General features: G+C 35.8%; 1 protein-coding gene across 2 annotated transcripts in view; it reads left to right on the plus strand.

The window, feature by feature from the left end:
- LOC136033955 (Y+L amino acid transporter 2-like) overlaps positions 1 to 3,090 on the plus strand; it is a 75,925-nt gene extending 72,835 nt beyond the window's left edge. For both annotated transcript variants that reach the window (XM_065714981.1, XM_065714980.1), the window contains exon 10: positions 1,070 to 3,090. In XM_065714981.1, the coding sequence (XP_065571053.1) occupies positions 1,070 to 1,212 (143 nt within the window). In that variant the 3' untranslated portion in view covers positions 1,213 to 3,090. The remainder of the gene's footprint in view (positions 1 to 1,069) is intronic.
- Positions 3,091 to 12,784: the final 9,694 nt, after the last annotated feature.

The following is a 12,784-nucleotide window of genomic DNA, read 5'->3' on the forward strand; positions in this document are numbered from 1 at the left end:
TGAGATTTCATTTCTTGGGATAGACTCATTTTACTGGTACCTTTTCTACAGTTTCTATTATTAATTACTATTACTATTCTTCTACTATTACTGTAGCTCAAATTTTTTATTGCATAAAGCTCCCAAACTCAAATTAGTCAGATTAAAAAAGTGCTAAATGAATGTTAATCTAGGCAAAAACGAGCAAACAAACTGGTTAGAAAGCCGGCTTAAATGAAGTTGTGTTCATTAAACATGCCTTATATCTTGAGGAATGACACATTTGTTTAACACAAAGAAAATGGGGGAGTCGATAAGTGAAGAAACTATTGCGTTTGGTAAATTTTAGTAAAGGTATATTTTACTTTATTTTCTATGTTTATTAGATATAATCCACAATTTTATTATAGTAGACTGATTCTTCTGTTTCCAAACTCTAGTGATCATATACACTATACTAGGCTAGTTTACACACCATTGGCTAGTTTTTTAGTTAGTTCGCTAGTTTTTTGGCTAGTTAGTTTGGTTTGTTTGTTTGTTTGTTTGTTTTATTTTAATGCACCCGAAAATACGAATTCCATCATTTTGGGAAAATTGCTCTTTTGTCTTTGGCCTAATTGCAAAGAAAAACATATCAAAAGAAAAAAACTCTACTAGTCCTTTAATTTAGGCATTAGGTATTTATTTTCATTTGTTTTGGATTAACTGCTCAATTTTAAGTTAATTAAAATCTTTAATGATTAGAAGAACAAATTGAGTAACTGGCCTATCGTCAGTAACTCCTCCCTTGTCTCCTGCCACTTATCAGTAGAAAGATAAGAGTGTTTTGGATTTTCAATCTTTTTGTTCCTCCTGTGTTATAAAATTCAGATGCTTGGAGATGAAAATTTGCTAAGTCGGGCTATCAATAAGTAATAATTTAATTAGTAATAAGAAAATTTATAATAAGGGATTAATCAATCCCTTAGGATTAATTCTGTGCGTAACACAAGATGACCCATTCCCCTTGGTTCGCCTCTGCGAAGTCAAAATTGAATTGATTAAGTCAGTAAAGTCGTTAAATTTTCTTTTCATGCGTGCTTAATTTTAGATGAATTCACCATTCTCACCCAGAAGATATTTTATGCTGTGCCCGAAGAAGGCGAGGAATCTCCTGAAGAGTCCCTGGCGTCTAATGATGAAAAGAACCTTATTACTCAGGATTCAGTTCCTAATGATATTTGGTCGGAATAATTTTATTTAGAGGAAGTATTTTCCTATTCGTTTGTACCTTCCTGATTGTGTGATCTATTTAGTGAAAAAATAATGAGTAGACGTTAAATTACAGCAATTGCAATTCAAAACTGTGACAACCAACATAAACGTCACTAAAATTAGTATGCTCAAGTATGTGCTCCAGGGGGTAGGACTCCATCCCTGGCAAATCAAATGTGGTTAAAAGGTGATTCGATACCTTAAATATCATTTTGTGAGCCTTGGCGTCGGCTGACTGTCTCAAAGCATAGGGTCCATTAGCTGATTGGTAAATATTTCGCTGTCATATTATTGACTTATGAATATAGCAAATATACCCCTCGATGCCTTTTTTTATGCTCCTTACGTATACAATAATCGCTTCTCTTGCAAATTCAAATTTAAGCCCTTTTTGAACCCATGAAAATGACCAAAAATTTCTAGTTTTTGGATATAAAAAAGGCTTAAAGCATGGATTTTAAAGTTATATAATCCACAAGTATTGATTTGTCACGATTAATCTGCATAAAATATTCAAAACACTTTCTCTATTTTTTTGTCCGCCATGTTTTTTCTGTCGGCTTTGATGTTTTCGACGTATAGGAGAAACGGAAGTTTTTAAGCGGCCTAATAGAACAAGAAGAAAACATTACAAATTTGTTTTGAATTTTTTTTAATCAACTTAATCTTGACAAATGAATGTTTATGAATTCCACAACTTTTATAAAATGGATTTATAATGTAATAGTAAGTTTGAAACAAATGTTATAGCCCATTTTTATATCCAAAAAACATAGAACGAAATTATTATTTTAAGTGTCCTAAAAGGGCCTAAAAATGAACTTGTGAGTAAACGATTATCATATTCAGAAAGAGCTTGAAAAATGGTATCTAGTGGCATGTTCAATTTATTTGTAGGTCAATAATATGATCTGCTCAATATTTACCAAAAAATTGTAGTGCCATTATATTTCTTATTTTATGCCTTTTCCAAATAACATAGCCACTTTTCTGACAATGTTTACCAACCCATATGATGGTCCTATACAAAGCCCTAGGCAAATAAAAAAAAAATTACAAGAAAACAAAACTGTTTTGTTCAGATTTTCGAGCGGAAATGTGGCATGTTCGCGGTATGTTCAGATTACCGAACATAATGTTTCCAGCGGTATGTTCGGATTACCAGCAGGTTTACCAGGGGACTAATTATAATTGAAAGCTATTGATAATTTGTGGTTTGAATATGAAATTTGATTGAAAAAATAATAATGGAATTGTGTCGACAAAGTTTCCAATCAAAGTAGGATGCACCACAGGGAACTCGCAGAGCTGCCAAGTCGACCGAATGACATTTTATTTTTAGCATTTTTCTAGCAGGTATGGCAGAATGTTCTTAGGGACTAGTCTTTCCTAAATTTTAGAAGGGAAATCCTACTGCGTTTAGTCGAAAAAGAATTCATACTGTCCAATGATATAAGCTTCATTTAAACTGAATGCCTCAACCTCCGCCACAAAACAAAAGAAGCTACAAGATTTTTTGGTCAATGTTCATATTGCCTGAACAATTGTTTAGGGTCATGAAACTATTGTTCATAGATCCATTTTGACTTTTCGAACATATTTTCTCTCTTGCAAAACTAACGCAAACTCACCGTTATGGAGTTATCCCGGCCCAAATATCCTGCACTTACACATATAGAATTGCAATCATTTCCGGTTTCGTTGATCGGATACTTGAAATCGCGAATCTGTAATAGTTTAGAAACAAATTTGGGCTATATATTGGCACATCAGGGGGGTGGGGGTAAAGCATAGCATATATTAAATACGTAAACTAACCATTGCTGTATTTAATATATGCTATGCTTTACCCCCCCCCCCCCTAATGTGCAAATATATAATAACTCCATAACGGTGAGTTTGCGGTAATTTTGCAAGAGAGAAAAGATGTTCAAAAAGTCAAAATGCATCTATTAACAATAGTTTCATGACCCTAAACAACTGTTCAGGTAATAGGAACAGTGACCGATTTTTTTAAAGGTTTGAGGGAAAGTAGGTAGTGGCTTCAGCTTGCGCTATCAATTTGAAATAGTTTGGCTAGACCAACTAAAAAGTTTATAATGGACAAGATAGGCTGAATCTTTATGGTATCGAATCCCCTTAAAGAAATTAAAGACATTTTTTGTAATGGCACACTTTCCACCAGTCTCTCAGGCTTTTTCATGTATTTATTGTTTTTTGTTTGTGACAAAAATTTCTCTTTTTTGGGGGGGGGGGGGGCTACGAAACTTTGGAAATATTTTTGCAGTTGTATTAAAAAGGTATAAAGAATGTTTAGAGCTATTGACCCCTGTGTGTTTTTCCAGCCTTCTGTGTAGGACTAGACATAGATGCTGTATCCAAATTCATCCTTTTCTGCTAGAGCAGATAATTTTTTTTGTTTACTTATGTTTTTGAACGCTTTCTTTTTTCTGGAGAGTTAATTAGCTTCAGTCGTAGTAACAAGCACTATCTCTATGGAGCTATGGCAGAGCTACCGAGAGTCTGCGCGGGATAACTGCGCTCCCGAACCCGCCCAACCCAAAAAAGGATGTGATCTCCAGAATTCTGAATTTGTTAATATTTAATAGATTTGCACTAAAAACCCTGATTGCGGATGTCATCAGAACTTTTTTTAAATGGTGACCTTTTTTGAAGCTGTGCTTATTTATTAAGCTTTTAAAATCTGAAAACCAGTCAAAAAACCGGTTTGCCAGCATCCCCCTCTTTTGTGCTTCTTTTTCTTCTATCCTTCGTTTTGCATTTATTTTTCTTGGAATCGTGATTGGCTGAGTTGTCACTAATAGTTTCTTTTTTTCAAGCTTGCACATTCTGTTATTCCATAAATATAGTAGTTTTCAACGTGAGGAGTATAAAGCACCATTAAAGGAGTAGGGGTGCTAAAATTTTGTTTTGGGGCGGGATCGAACCCCCGCCTTTAGGATGAAGATTTAAAGGGTGAGTGAGAGTGGGGAACTTAAAAGATCTTTGGCGGTTTAATATTAGAAAACTGTCACATTTTGATATTTTCTTGGTCGAAAATGATATAGCTTAGACAAGGCTGTAGTAAGAGAGTGGGATACCTATCGGAGTTAAATTATGGGGGGTTTAATACGGGGAAGATTGGAATTAAAAAATAACAGAGCCAGTTACGGTGTAGCGACTGAGGACTTCATTAAAACATGAACAAGCTTGTTGATATAATTAATGTGCAATAATACAGGTTTTAAGTTAAAATTTCATTCTGAGCCATAAATAATCAGTATTTTGTTTTCAAGACTTATTTTAAGGCAAAATATAGCCTGCATAACGTAGACCTAGGTTAGGTTGAGAAAATTTTTGCAGATTAAGTAGGCTAGTTGAGAATAACCTGGTAGGCCTGTTGGTGACAGAATTCTGCTTTCTTTACATTTTGTAGCACATGAAAAGACAAGTATGCAGCAGCTTACTTGTCAATCAATGCTGCCATCTGTGGGTCAATCAAAATCATCAACGCTAGGTGTTAGTACTTTTTTTGCGGCAGTGCCAGTTTCAACTCTTTTAAGTTTCCTGTACTTATTGGGTCGGACCTGTGTAGACCCAATATGGGTAGTGCCTCTAAAATACAGACTGTCTGAAATCAAAGTATATGGAAGTACCTATCCTTTCTTATATATGGCAATAAAGCAGTATGAGCTGACTGCTTTTTGTAGGAATTGAAAGTGTTAGAATTTTTAATTTGTCTGATTAATATTTTGGGGGCAGGGGAGAATTAGAAGTAAAATGGTAATATTTTTCTCTCAATCTAGATGTTCAGTAAGTAAAGTAATTTTAAAGTCTTTTCATTGATAGTAAACATTTAAGGCTAATTTGCTCAGACGTTTACAGAGACTGTTTTCAAATAGATCAGATTATTCGAGCTCAGCTAATATTTAGTTGTCTGTGTTTATGTTTGTAGCAGGGACGGATGTGGCTAGTTTTTTATTTATATGTTTTTTTACATGGCAATTCCGCATAAATGTAAGAGAAAGTTACGCAAAAGGGAGCTGAGCCCTCGTCGGGAATGTAATGGCGTAATACCCCTGGATTTGCCACTGATTAGTAATGCAGAAATGGGGTAGAGTTTAAGAGAATTTCCTTTACTTTAATTGCCGCCATACCCAAGGTATATTAGGAAGAGTATCAGCTTTATGGTTACTTATGATTTTATGTGTCTTTTTGCTTATATTAACTTATGGTTTTCTATGCCTCGCAGTTCATTGAATCTCTTTAAAGAAAAATTTGTTCAATTTTGGATCTCTTTTTTTGTGTCTCCTAATTTAGTTCAGGTGAATCGTTTCTATTAAATAGGTATTGAAAAGATGATTATGTCGAAAAAAAATGTTGGTCTTTTTTTGAAAGAATCAAGCCTTTCAGCAGCCATTCTGATCAAGTCCACTTGTTGTGCCCTTTTAGGTTTAAGCGTCAAAGTGTTGGATTGGCCCGTTTATATAGTTAGAGGGATATTCCCTAAAGATAAGGAATTACGTAAAAACAGGCTAAAACGTCTTTGCTATTAACAACACATAATTTGTCCTTCAGGTTGGTTCGAGCGCCATCCCCTCGAGATACTGAAAAACAGTGGCTTATAAAACCGCCTATTTATTTTTTCTTATTTTGATCGTAAACCTTAACGCGAAAAGATTCCTCTTACTTACATTGTAAGACTGAACAAAGCAGAAGAGTAAATACCTATGGAAAGATACCTATACCAATGGAAGATGCCTATACCTAAGGAGAGATGCCTCTACCTAAGGAAAGATACCTATACCTATGGAAGGATACCTATACCTAAGGAAAGATACCTTTACCTATGGAAAGATGACTATACCTAAGGAAAGATACCTATACCTATGGAAAGATACCTATACCTAAGGAAAGATACCTATACCTATGGAAAGATACCTATACCTAAGGAAAGATGCCTATACCTATGGAAAGATACCTATGCCTAAGGAAAGACACCTAAACCTATGGAAAGATACCTATACCAATGGAAAGATACCTATACCTAAGGAAAGTTACCTATACCTAAGGAAACATACCTATACCTATGGAAAGATACCTATACCTAAGGAAAGATACCTATACCTATTGAAAGATACATAGTGCCTAAGGAAAGATACCTATACCTATGGAAAGATGCCTATACCAATGGAAAGATACCTATACCTAAGGAAAGATACCTATACCTATGGAAAGATACCTATTCCTAAGAAATATACCTATATCTATGGAAAGATACCTATATCTATGGAAAGATACCTATACCTATCGAAAGATACCTATACCTATGCAAAGCGTGAAGGCTTAATAAAGACATTTAAAAAAAACACATAGGGTCGGTCGCTTAACGCCTCTACATTTTAAAATGAATTGCTCCGAAGCCAATCTGACCAAGTCAAAAACGAATAGAGAAGAAACCTTAAAAGAAGATTCGTCGCTGGTCATAATTTTGAGTTATCGATCATATAAGAGAAAATAACTCTTGGAGTGTTTGGTGCTGGTTTCATGGCCATATCTGGGGGGAAGGAGGGCTACCTGACTTGAACCCCCCCCCCCACCTTGAAATTTTTTCATGTCGTAAAAAATTAACAAAAATACATACAACCGAAATTGTGTTGTGTTTTATAAAGTTTTTATCCCCCCCCACCCCACCCCTCCTGTACAAAAATACTGGATGTGGCCTTGGTTGGCTTATTGTTTTGAGTGTCGTGAAGCGGATTTAATGATGGGACATTTTTGTACACGAAAGCATATTTTAGGATAGACTTTAAAAAAATATTTTTTTTTTTTTTGAAGAAGAATATTTTTGTAGATGTCTATCAATCCGCTAAGAATTTAAAGGCAAGTCACTCATGTGCTTTGACGCTATAAATGCAAAAAGTAGATTCGGTCAATGTTGCTGTTGAAAGGCTCAAAGGTGGTAAAATTGTTTTTCTTCTTTTTGTGTTTCTTGTTTTTGTTTGTTTAAAATAGTTGATAATTATGTAATTTATATTATAAACATTGTTAAAATGATGGAGGATACTTTGCTTCAAAAGGAAAGAAAGAACACAATTTTTTGGTTGACCTGCTCGAGGTTATAGCTTGAAAAGTAAATTGACTCGTTCATTATGGTTCTTGGTATTGTAGTGATTCGTACTGAGTTCAGAGTTTAATGTGGTATTATGTAGGTTGAATCAAAATGATTATTTTTGCTTAGACTTCAAGGAATAGTTTTGTTTGGCTTCTTTTTCTTTTTTTTTGTGTTTCCTTTTTTTTTTTTTTTTTAAATAGTTGATAATTATGTAATTTATATTATAAGCATTGTTGTCATAACCTTTTCTAGGTGGTTTTTCCTGATGACTTAATAATGAATGAGATGATTGAATTCGAGTTAGAAAAAGCCTTTGAGTTAGTTCAGGCCTGTTTTATTTCTCACCCTTTACGTTTTTTAAATATAAACATTAATTATGTAATATACATTAGAAATTATAATATCCTTGCTTTTGGCTTTAATGATTTACTCGAGGGCTGCATTTCAAACAGGACACTTAAATTTTTACTTTAGCTTGGCTTTAAGGGTGGTCTTAGTCTGTTATGTGACTCGCTTTGCAAAATTTATTTTAAGACTTTGAATGTTTGCAATAACATGATGAAGGCATTGTTGTCATAACTTGTTATCCGAATGATTTTGTGCATAGCTAAAACTGCCTGAATGAAGAAAATACCCATAGTCTTTGTAATCAGAGTTTGCCATGATGTAGTTTTTATGGTAAATGGTTTTGTTTATTAAACATGCCTTTCTATTTACTCAGCTTTAAAATATTTTTTATGGAAGAACCATCCGCTCTCTATTTATAATGCTTTTTGCACTTTCCTTTGTGTCCTATTGTATTTGTAGTACTAGCTTCTTCTTTTTAGTCATGTACTATGAATTTTTTGTAATAAATTGTTTGGTAATTTTTAATTTATCTCTGTATGTATATTTATTAAGGGTGTGTGAGGGAAAGGATATGTTACATAGGTGTGGCAAAATTGATGTTGGATTGAAATTCAAAATAGTTCTTACTCTAACTTCTAGTAACAACTCACACAGGAAAAAGCCGCCAAAGGCATGCACAGCTGCGCACGCTCCTCCTTCATTCCAACCTATTCAAAGCCTCCCTTATTACACCCTCCCATCCCAACCGAGGACGACCTGCTTTCCGTTTATCCCTAGACGGTTGTCGGAAAACGACAATCTTAGGCAATCTGTCATCCTTCATACGTAGAAAGTGCCCTAGCCCTCTCAACCTTTCATTATAGCCCTAGAAAGCGGGATTGAACCATGCTTTTCTTTCAGTCTACTGTTATTACAATGAGGAAGATTGAAATAAAAAAAATTATGTTCCTGGAGGCAAACTCTATGAAGGACCTTGGACATGGCACTAAAAAAGAACAGAAATGATAAAAATTGTTTTTTTTTTTTAATGGAAGCAAAGGTTGACAATAATACTAAAATAGACACAATTTATCTTGTAAATGTAGAAATGCCTCAATTCACACTAAAGCTTGAGTTCTTCTCCTCAGTACTCCAAGAATAGACATTGTAACAAATACATTGCTTTAAAGAGCAGTGTATTAAAACGTGCATTTTTTTTTTATTTACCTTGATTGCCTTGAGAAAGACAATCAAGGTAAATTAAATACTAGCAATTACAATCTGGCTAAATTTCTTGCATTCTAAAATGCTTTCAGGATAATAATTCTCTGACTTTAGCCTCGCTCTTTACTTTCACTTAAAATAAATCTGTTTCTTTGCTTAATTAAGGTAAAGAAATAAGACAAAATGCATATTACTTGTATTTATTTTGTCTGTTGTTATATTTGTGCTAGGTCTACTACAGAAACCGTATTTGATCTGCTACTAGTCTTGTCAATTCTTCCCTTTGTCTTGTTTTAAAGGGCCATATAGTTTAGGTGGAACGGGCTTCTCCTTCAGGTGGAAAGGGCAAGCCATTAAAGTCTTTCGAAGCGGGAGGAGTGGAAACAAACATTTCATGTTTTCCTGGATATTATGAAATTTTGCGTGGCATATTTTTGGTCTCCTGAGGTTAGGGTCCAAACAACCACCCTTCTCTCCTCCATTGTAGCTGCCCTTAACTGACAACTTTTAAATATGGTCTTCTGGGAATCACTCTTTCTGGAAGAAAACACGCATCCGTGATCTGTCTTCTGGCAAAAAATGCGAAATTCCACATTTTTGTAGATAGGAGCTTCGAACTTCTACAATAGGGTTCTCGGATACGCTGAATCAGATGGTGTGATTTTCGTTAAGATTGTATGACTTTAAGGGGGTGTTTTCCCCTATTTTCTAAAATGAGGCAAATTTTGTCAGGCTCGTAAGTTTTGATGGGTAAGACTAATCTTGATGAAACTTATATATTTAAAATCCACATTAAAACGTGATTCTTTTGATGTAATTATTGGTATCAAAATTCCATTTTTAAGAGTTTTGGTTACTATTGAGCCGCGTCGCTCCTTACTACAGTTCGTTACCACGAACTGTTTGATTATTTCGCACGGAAACTGATGACAGAGTAAAATCGTTAATAAATATTACGTCTCTAAGTTTCCCAGTGAAGGTAATTGGCACGAATAAAGTGGCGGCGAGTACCTCTTATCACAACTCTCGTAGGGATCAACTCTGGAGAAAAGAATTGAAGATGGGGCCATTACCGGTCTGAAAACCTTCAATCAGCAACGCATGTAATACAAGCGTACATAATGCGTTCGAGCATACCGATTGGTAAAGGCCCATTCACAATGATGTAGCTAGCGCTAAGTTGAATCAATCTTGATTTTCTATAGAACTTTCATCCAATCAGGAAATCCTTATGAAAAATCTGATTTGCTCAAATTAGCACTAGCTAAATCTCGGTATTAGTAAAATCCCATTGAAATTGGCCTTTGAACAAAAAAGAACAGTAATAGTGGAAAGTGGCATATCTTCAGGTATGTTTCCCTGGTTGTCCATAAGTGCTTCAGCTAGCATGAGGCGCGTAAGTATCTGTTGTTATCTCTTACAAATTACATCTGTATATTCATTGTTAAGCTGGAGGACATTGGGGGAAGGAAGAGTCTGATAGCTGGCTTGAAGGATGGGGGGCGAATTTATAATTGGTCCTACCAGCCAATAGTCTTTTTTGGTGTGGGAGAGTTTTAAGGCAATGGTCCTCCTTGACCCAGAGTGTATGGCTCCGCTCTACCATAATATTAGACAAAAATTAATGTAATTTTTAACGCTGTTTTCAGGAATCTAATCAGAATTTTTTCATCGCCGATAGCTTCATCTTGATTATTTCTACCATAATAATAATATTTGCGGGCCTTAGTGGGATCTTTAATGAACATGCAGATTATCGGTTAAATATTACAAAATCATATTGATAGTGAAATGCTGTGAAGTTTGCACAAAAGATTTTTTCTCAGGTGAACCATAACTAATATTGGTCTCTAACCCATTAGTTCTATTCATATTAATATTTTTTTCGTATCAATATTAGCTTATATTTTAATATAAGCTTTAATAAACATTACAAAAATATTCTGTGTCAGTGATCTGATATAGACTGCTAACAGGATTAATGAAATGCAATTAATGTAGAATTGCTTGCATGTCGGACGGACAAACAAGGGGTACCATGATTTTAGTTTATGTAGAATGTTGCTATATCAGTTTATGTGGTGTTGCTACTGCAGCTTATGTAGTTATATGTTACCGTGAATTTTCGAAATTGGGGAATGTCGACATTCGCCAGTGAGTTTCCAAATACCTCTTTTCCTCCATAGATTGAGTCAGCGTTGCTAGTTAAGTTTTCCGTATTATGTAAGGTTTGATGGTGACAGGTTAGGTTTTCAGCCCATTTCTGATATTGATAACCTAACTTTAACTTTTACCATCAAAGTTCGCATAAGACTGAAAAAGCTGCTTCTCAAAGCTAATTGAATCCAAGCTGAGAAAAAGGAATTTCGGACGTTCACCAGTGAACGTTTACTAATCAGCCTGACAAGCCAATCTGCCAGAGTGTTGACCAAGATACTACTGGACAGAATAAAAGCATTAACCAGTCACAGGAGTAATCCCGGAGTATCAGGCGGGTTTCCAAGCGAACCGCTCGACGATAGACCAGATTTTCGTCATTCGTCAAATAATGAAAAAATACCTTGAATACGGTCAGGACCTCTACCAACTCTTCATTGACTTAAACTTCAGTATTACGGCGTCCCATTAAATATCGTATCACTCATCCGTAACATGTATGAGCGGATCAGAAGCCAAGTACAAACAGCTGAGGGAACGACCGAAGAATTCAAACTTCTGTTGGTGTTTTGCAAGGGTGCATCCTCTCACCTCACATGTTTAATCTCTTCCTTCATTGTGTAATGTCGCATGTTGAAGCAACCAACGGGGCAATGATAAGAGGGATCGTAATCGACAAGCTGGCATACGCAGACGGCATCGATATGCTCGCTGGATCCGTCGCTGAACACCAAACCAAAGCAGAAAACCTGGAAGTAGTTACAGGAACCTTTGGAATGAAAATTAACGAGGATAAAACGAAAGCCATGCGCGTGTCAAGGTTCAATAGCCCATCCCTGCTAAAAATAAGGCTTAATGCGGAAATAGAATGGGTAGATAGTTTCAAATATCTGGGTAGCCATATCACGAGAGATAATAATCACTCAGTGGACATCAAAAGACGCCTCGCTCTGGGCAGCGCCAGCTTCAAAGCTCTGATGCCAATATGGAAGCAAAATCGAATCTCCGTGAAGTTAAAACTTAAACTATTCTGCCCCATCATCATTCCTATAGCTATGTACGGCTGTGAAACATGGACAGTCAGTGTAGATGACTTCACGTGACTCGTCGAGTTTGAGACAAAGCTGCTGCGTCGAACCGCTGGCATAACATACGCAGATTGAGTCTCTAATGCCAACCTACTCAAAAGACTTCCGTATAACACTACCATCCTGAACAGAGTCCGTGTCCAGGAATTCAGGTGGCTTGGCCACGTCCAGTGCATGCGCAACGACCAATTACCAAAAATTGCCTTCGAAGATCGCATGCAAGGTTTTCGCCCACGCGGTCACCCTCCGAAGGGCTGGAAAAAGAACTTCTCTGACTGCAACCTCCCTGGTCTTCTCTGATTGACACAAAACAGAGAGCAGTATAGGCAACAAATACATTTGCTCGTGAGGAGAGAGGCCCCGAGACGACCACCAAGGCCGGATGGACTTAAGTCAAGTGAGTAAGTAAGTCAACCAGTGAGTTTTGACATGACCCAGATTTCGGACATTCACAGTAACATATATACGAAACTAAATTTTACCTTTTCTTCTTATGCTTAAATTTTTTACGTACTTTAATTTCTTTTCTCAAAAGTAAAAAACACCCAAAATCAGGGTCGTATTCAGGATTTATTTTTCGGAGGGTGTTTTACACTGGGATTATTTTTGGTAGTGGGAGGGGTACCAAAAAACTAAAAAA

The sequence above is a fragment of the Artemia franciscana genome, chromosome 12, assembly GCF_032884065.1.
Source record: "Artemia franciscana chromosome 12, ASM3288406v1, whole genome shotgun sequence".
Classification (NCBI taxonomy): Eukaryota; Metazoa; Arthropoda; class Branchiopoda; order Anostraca; family Artemiidae; genus Artemia; species Artemia franciscana.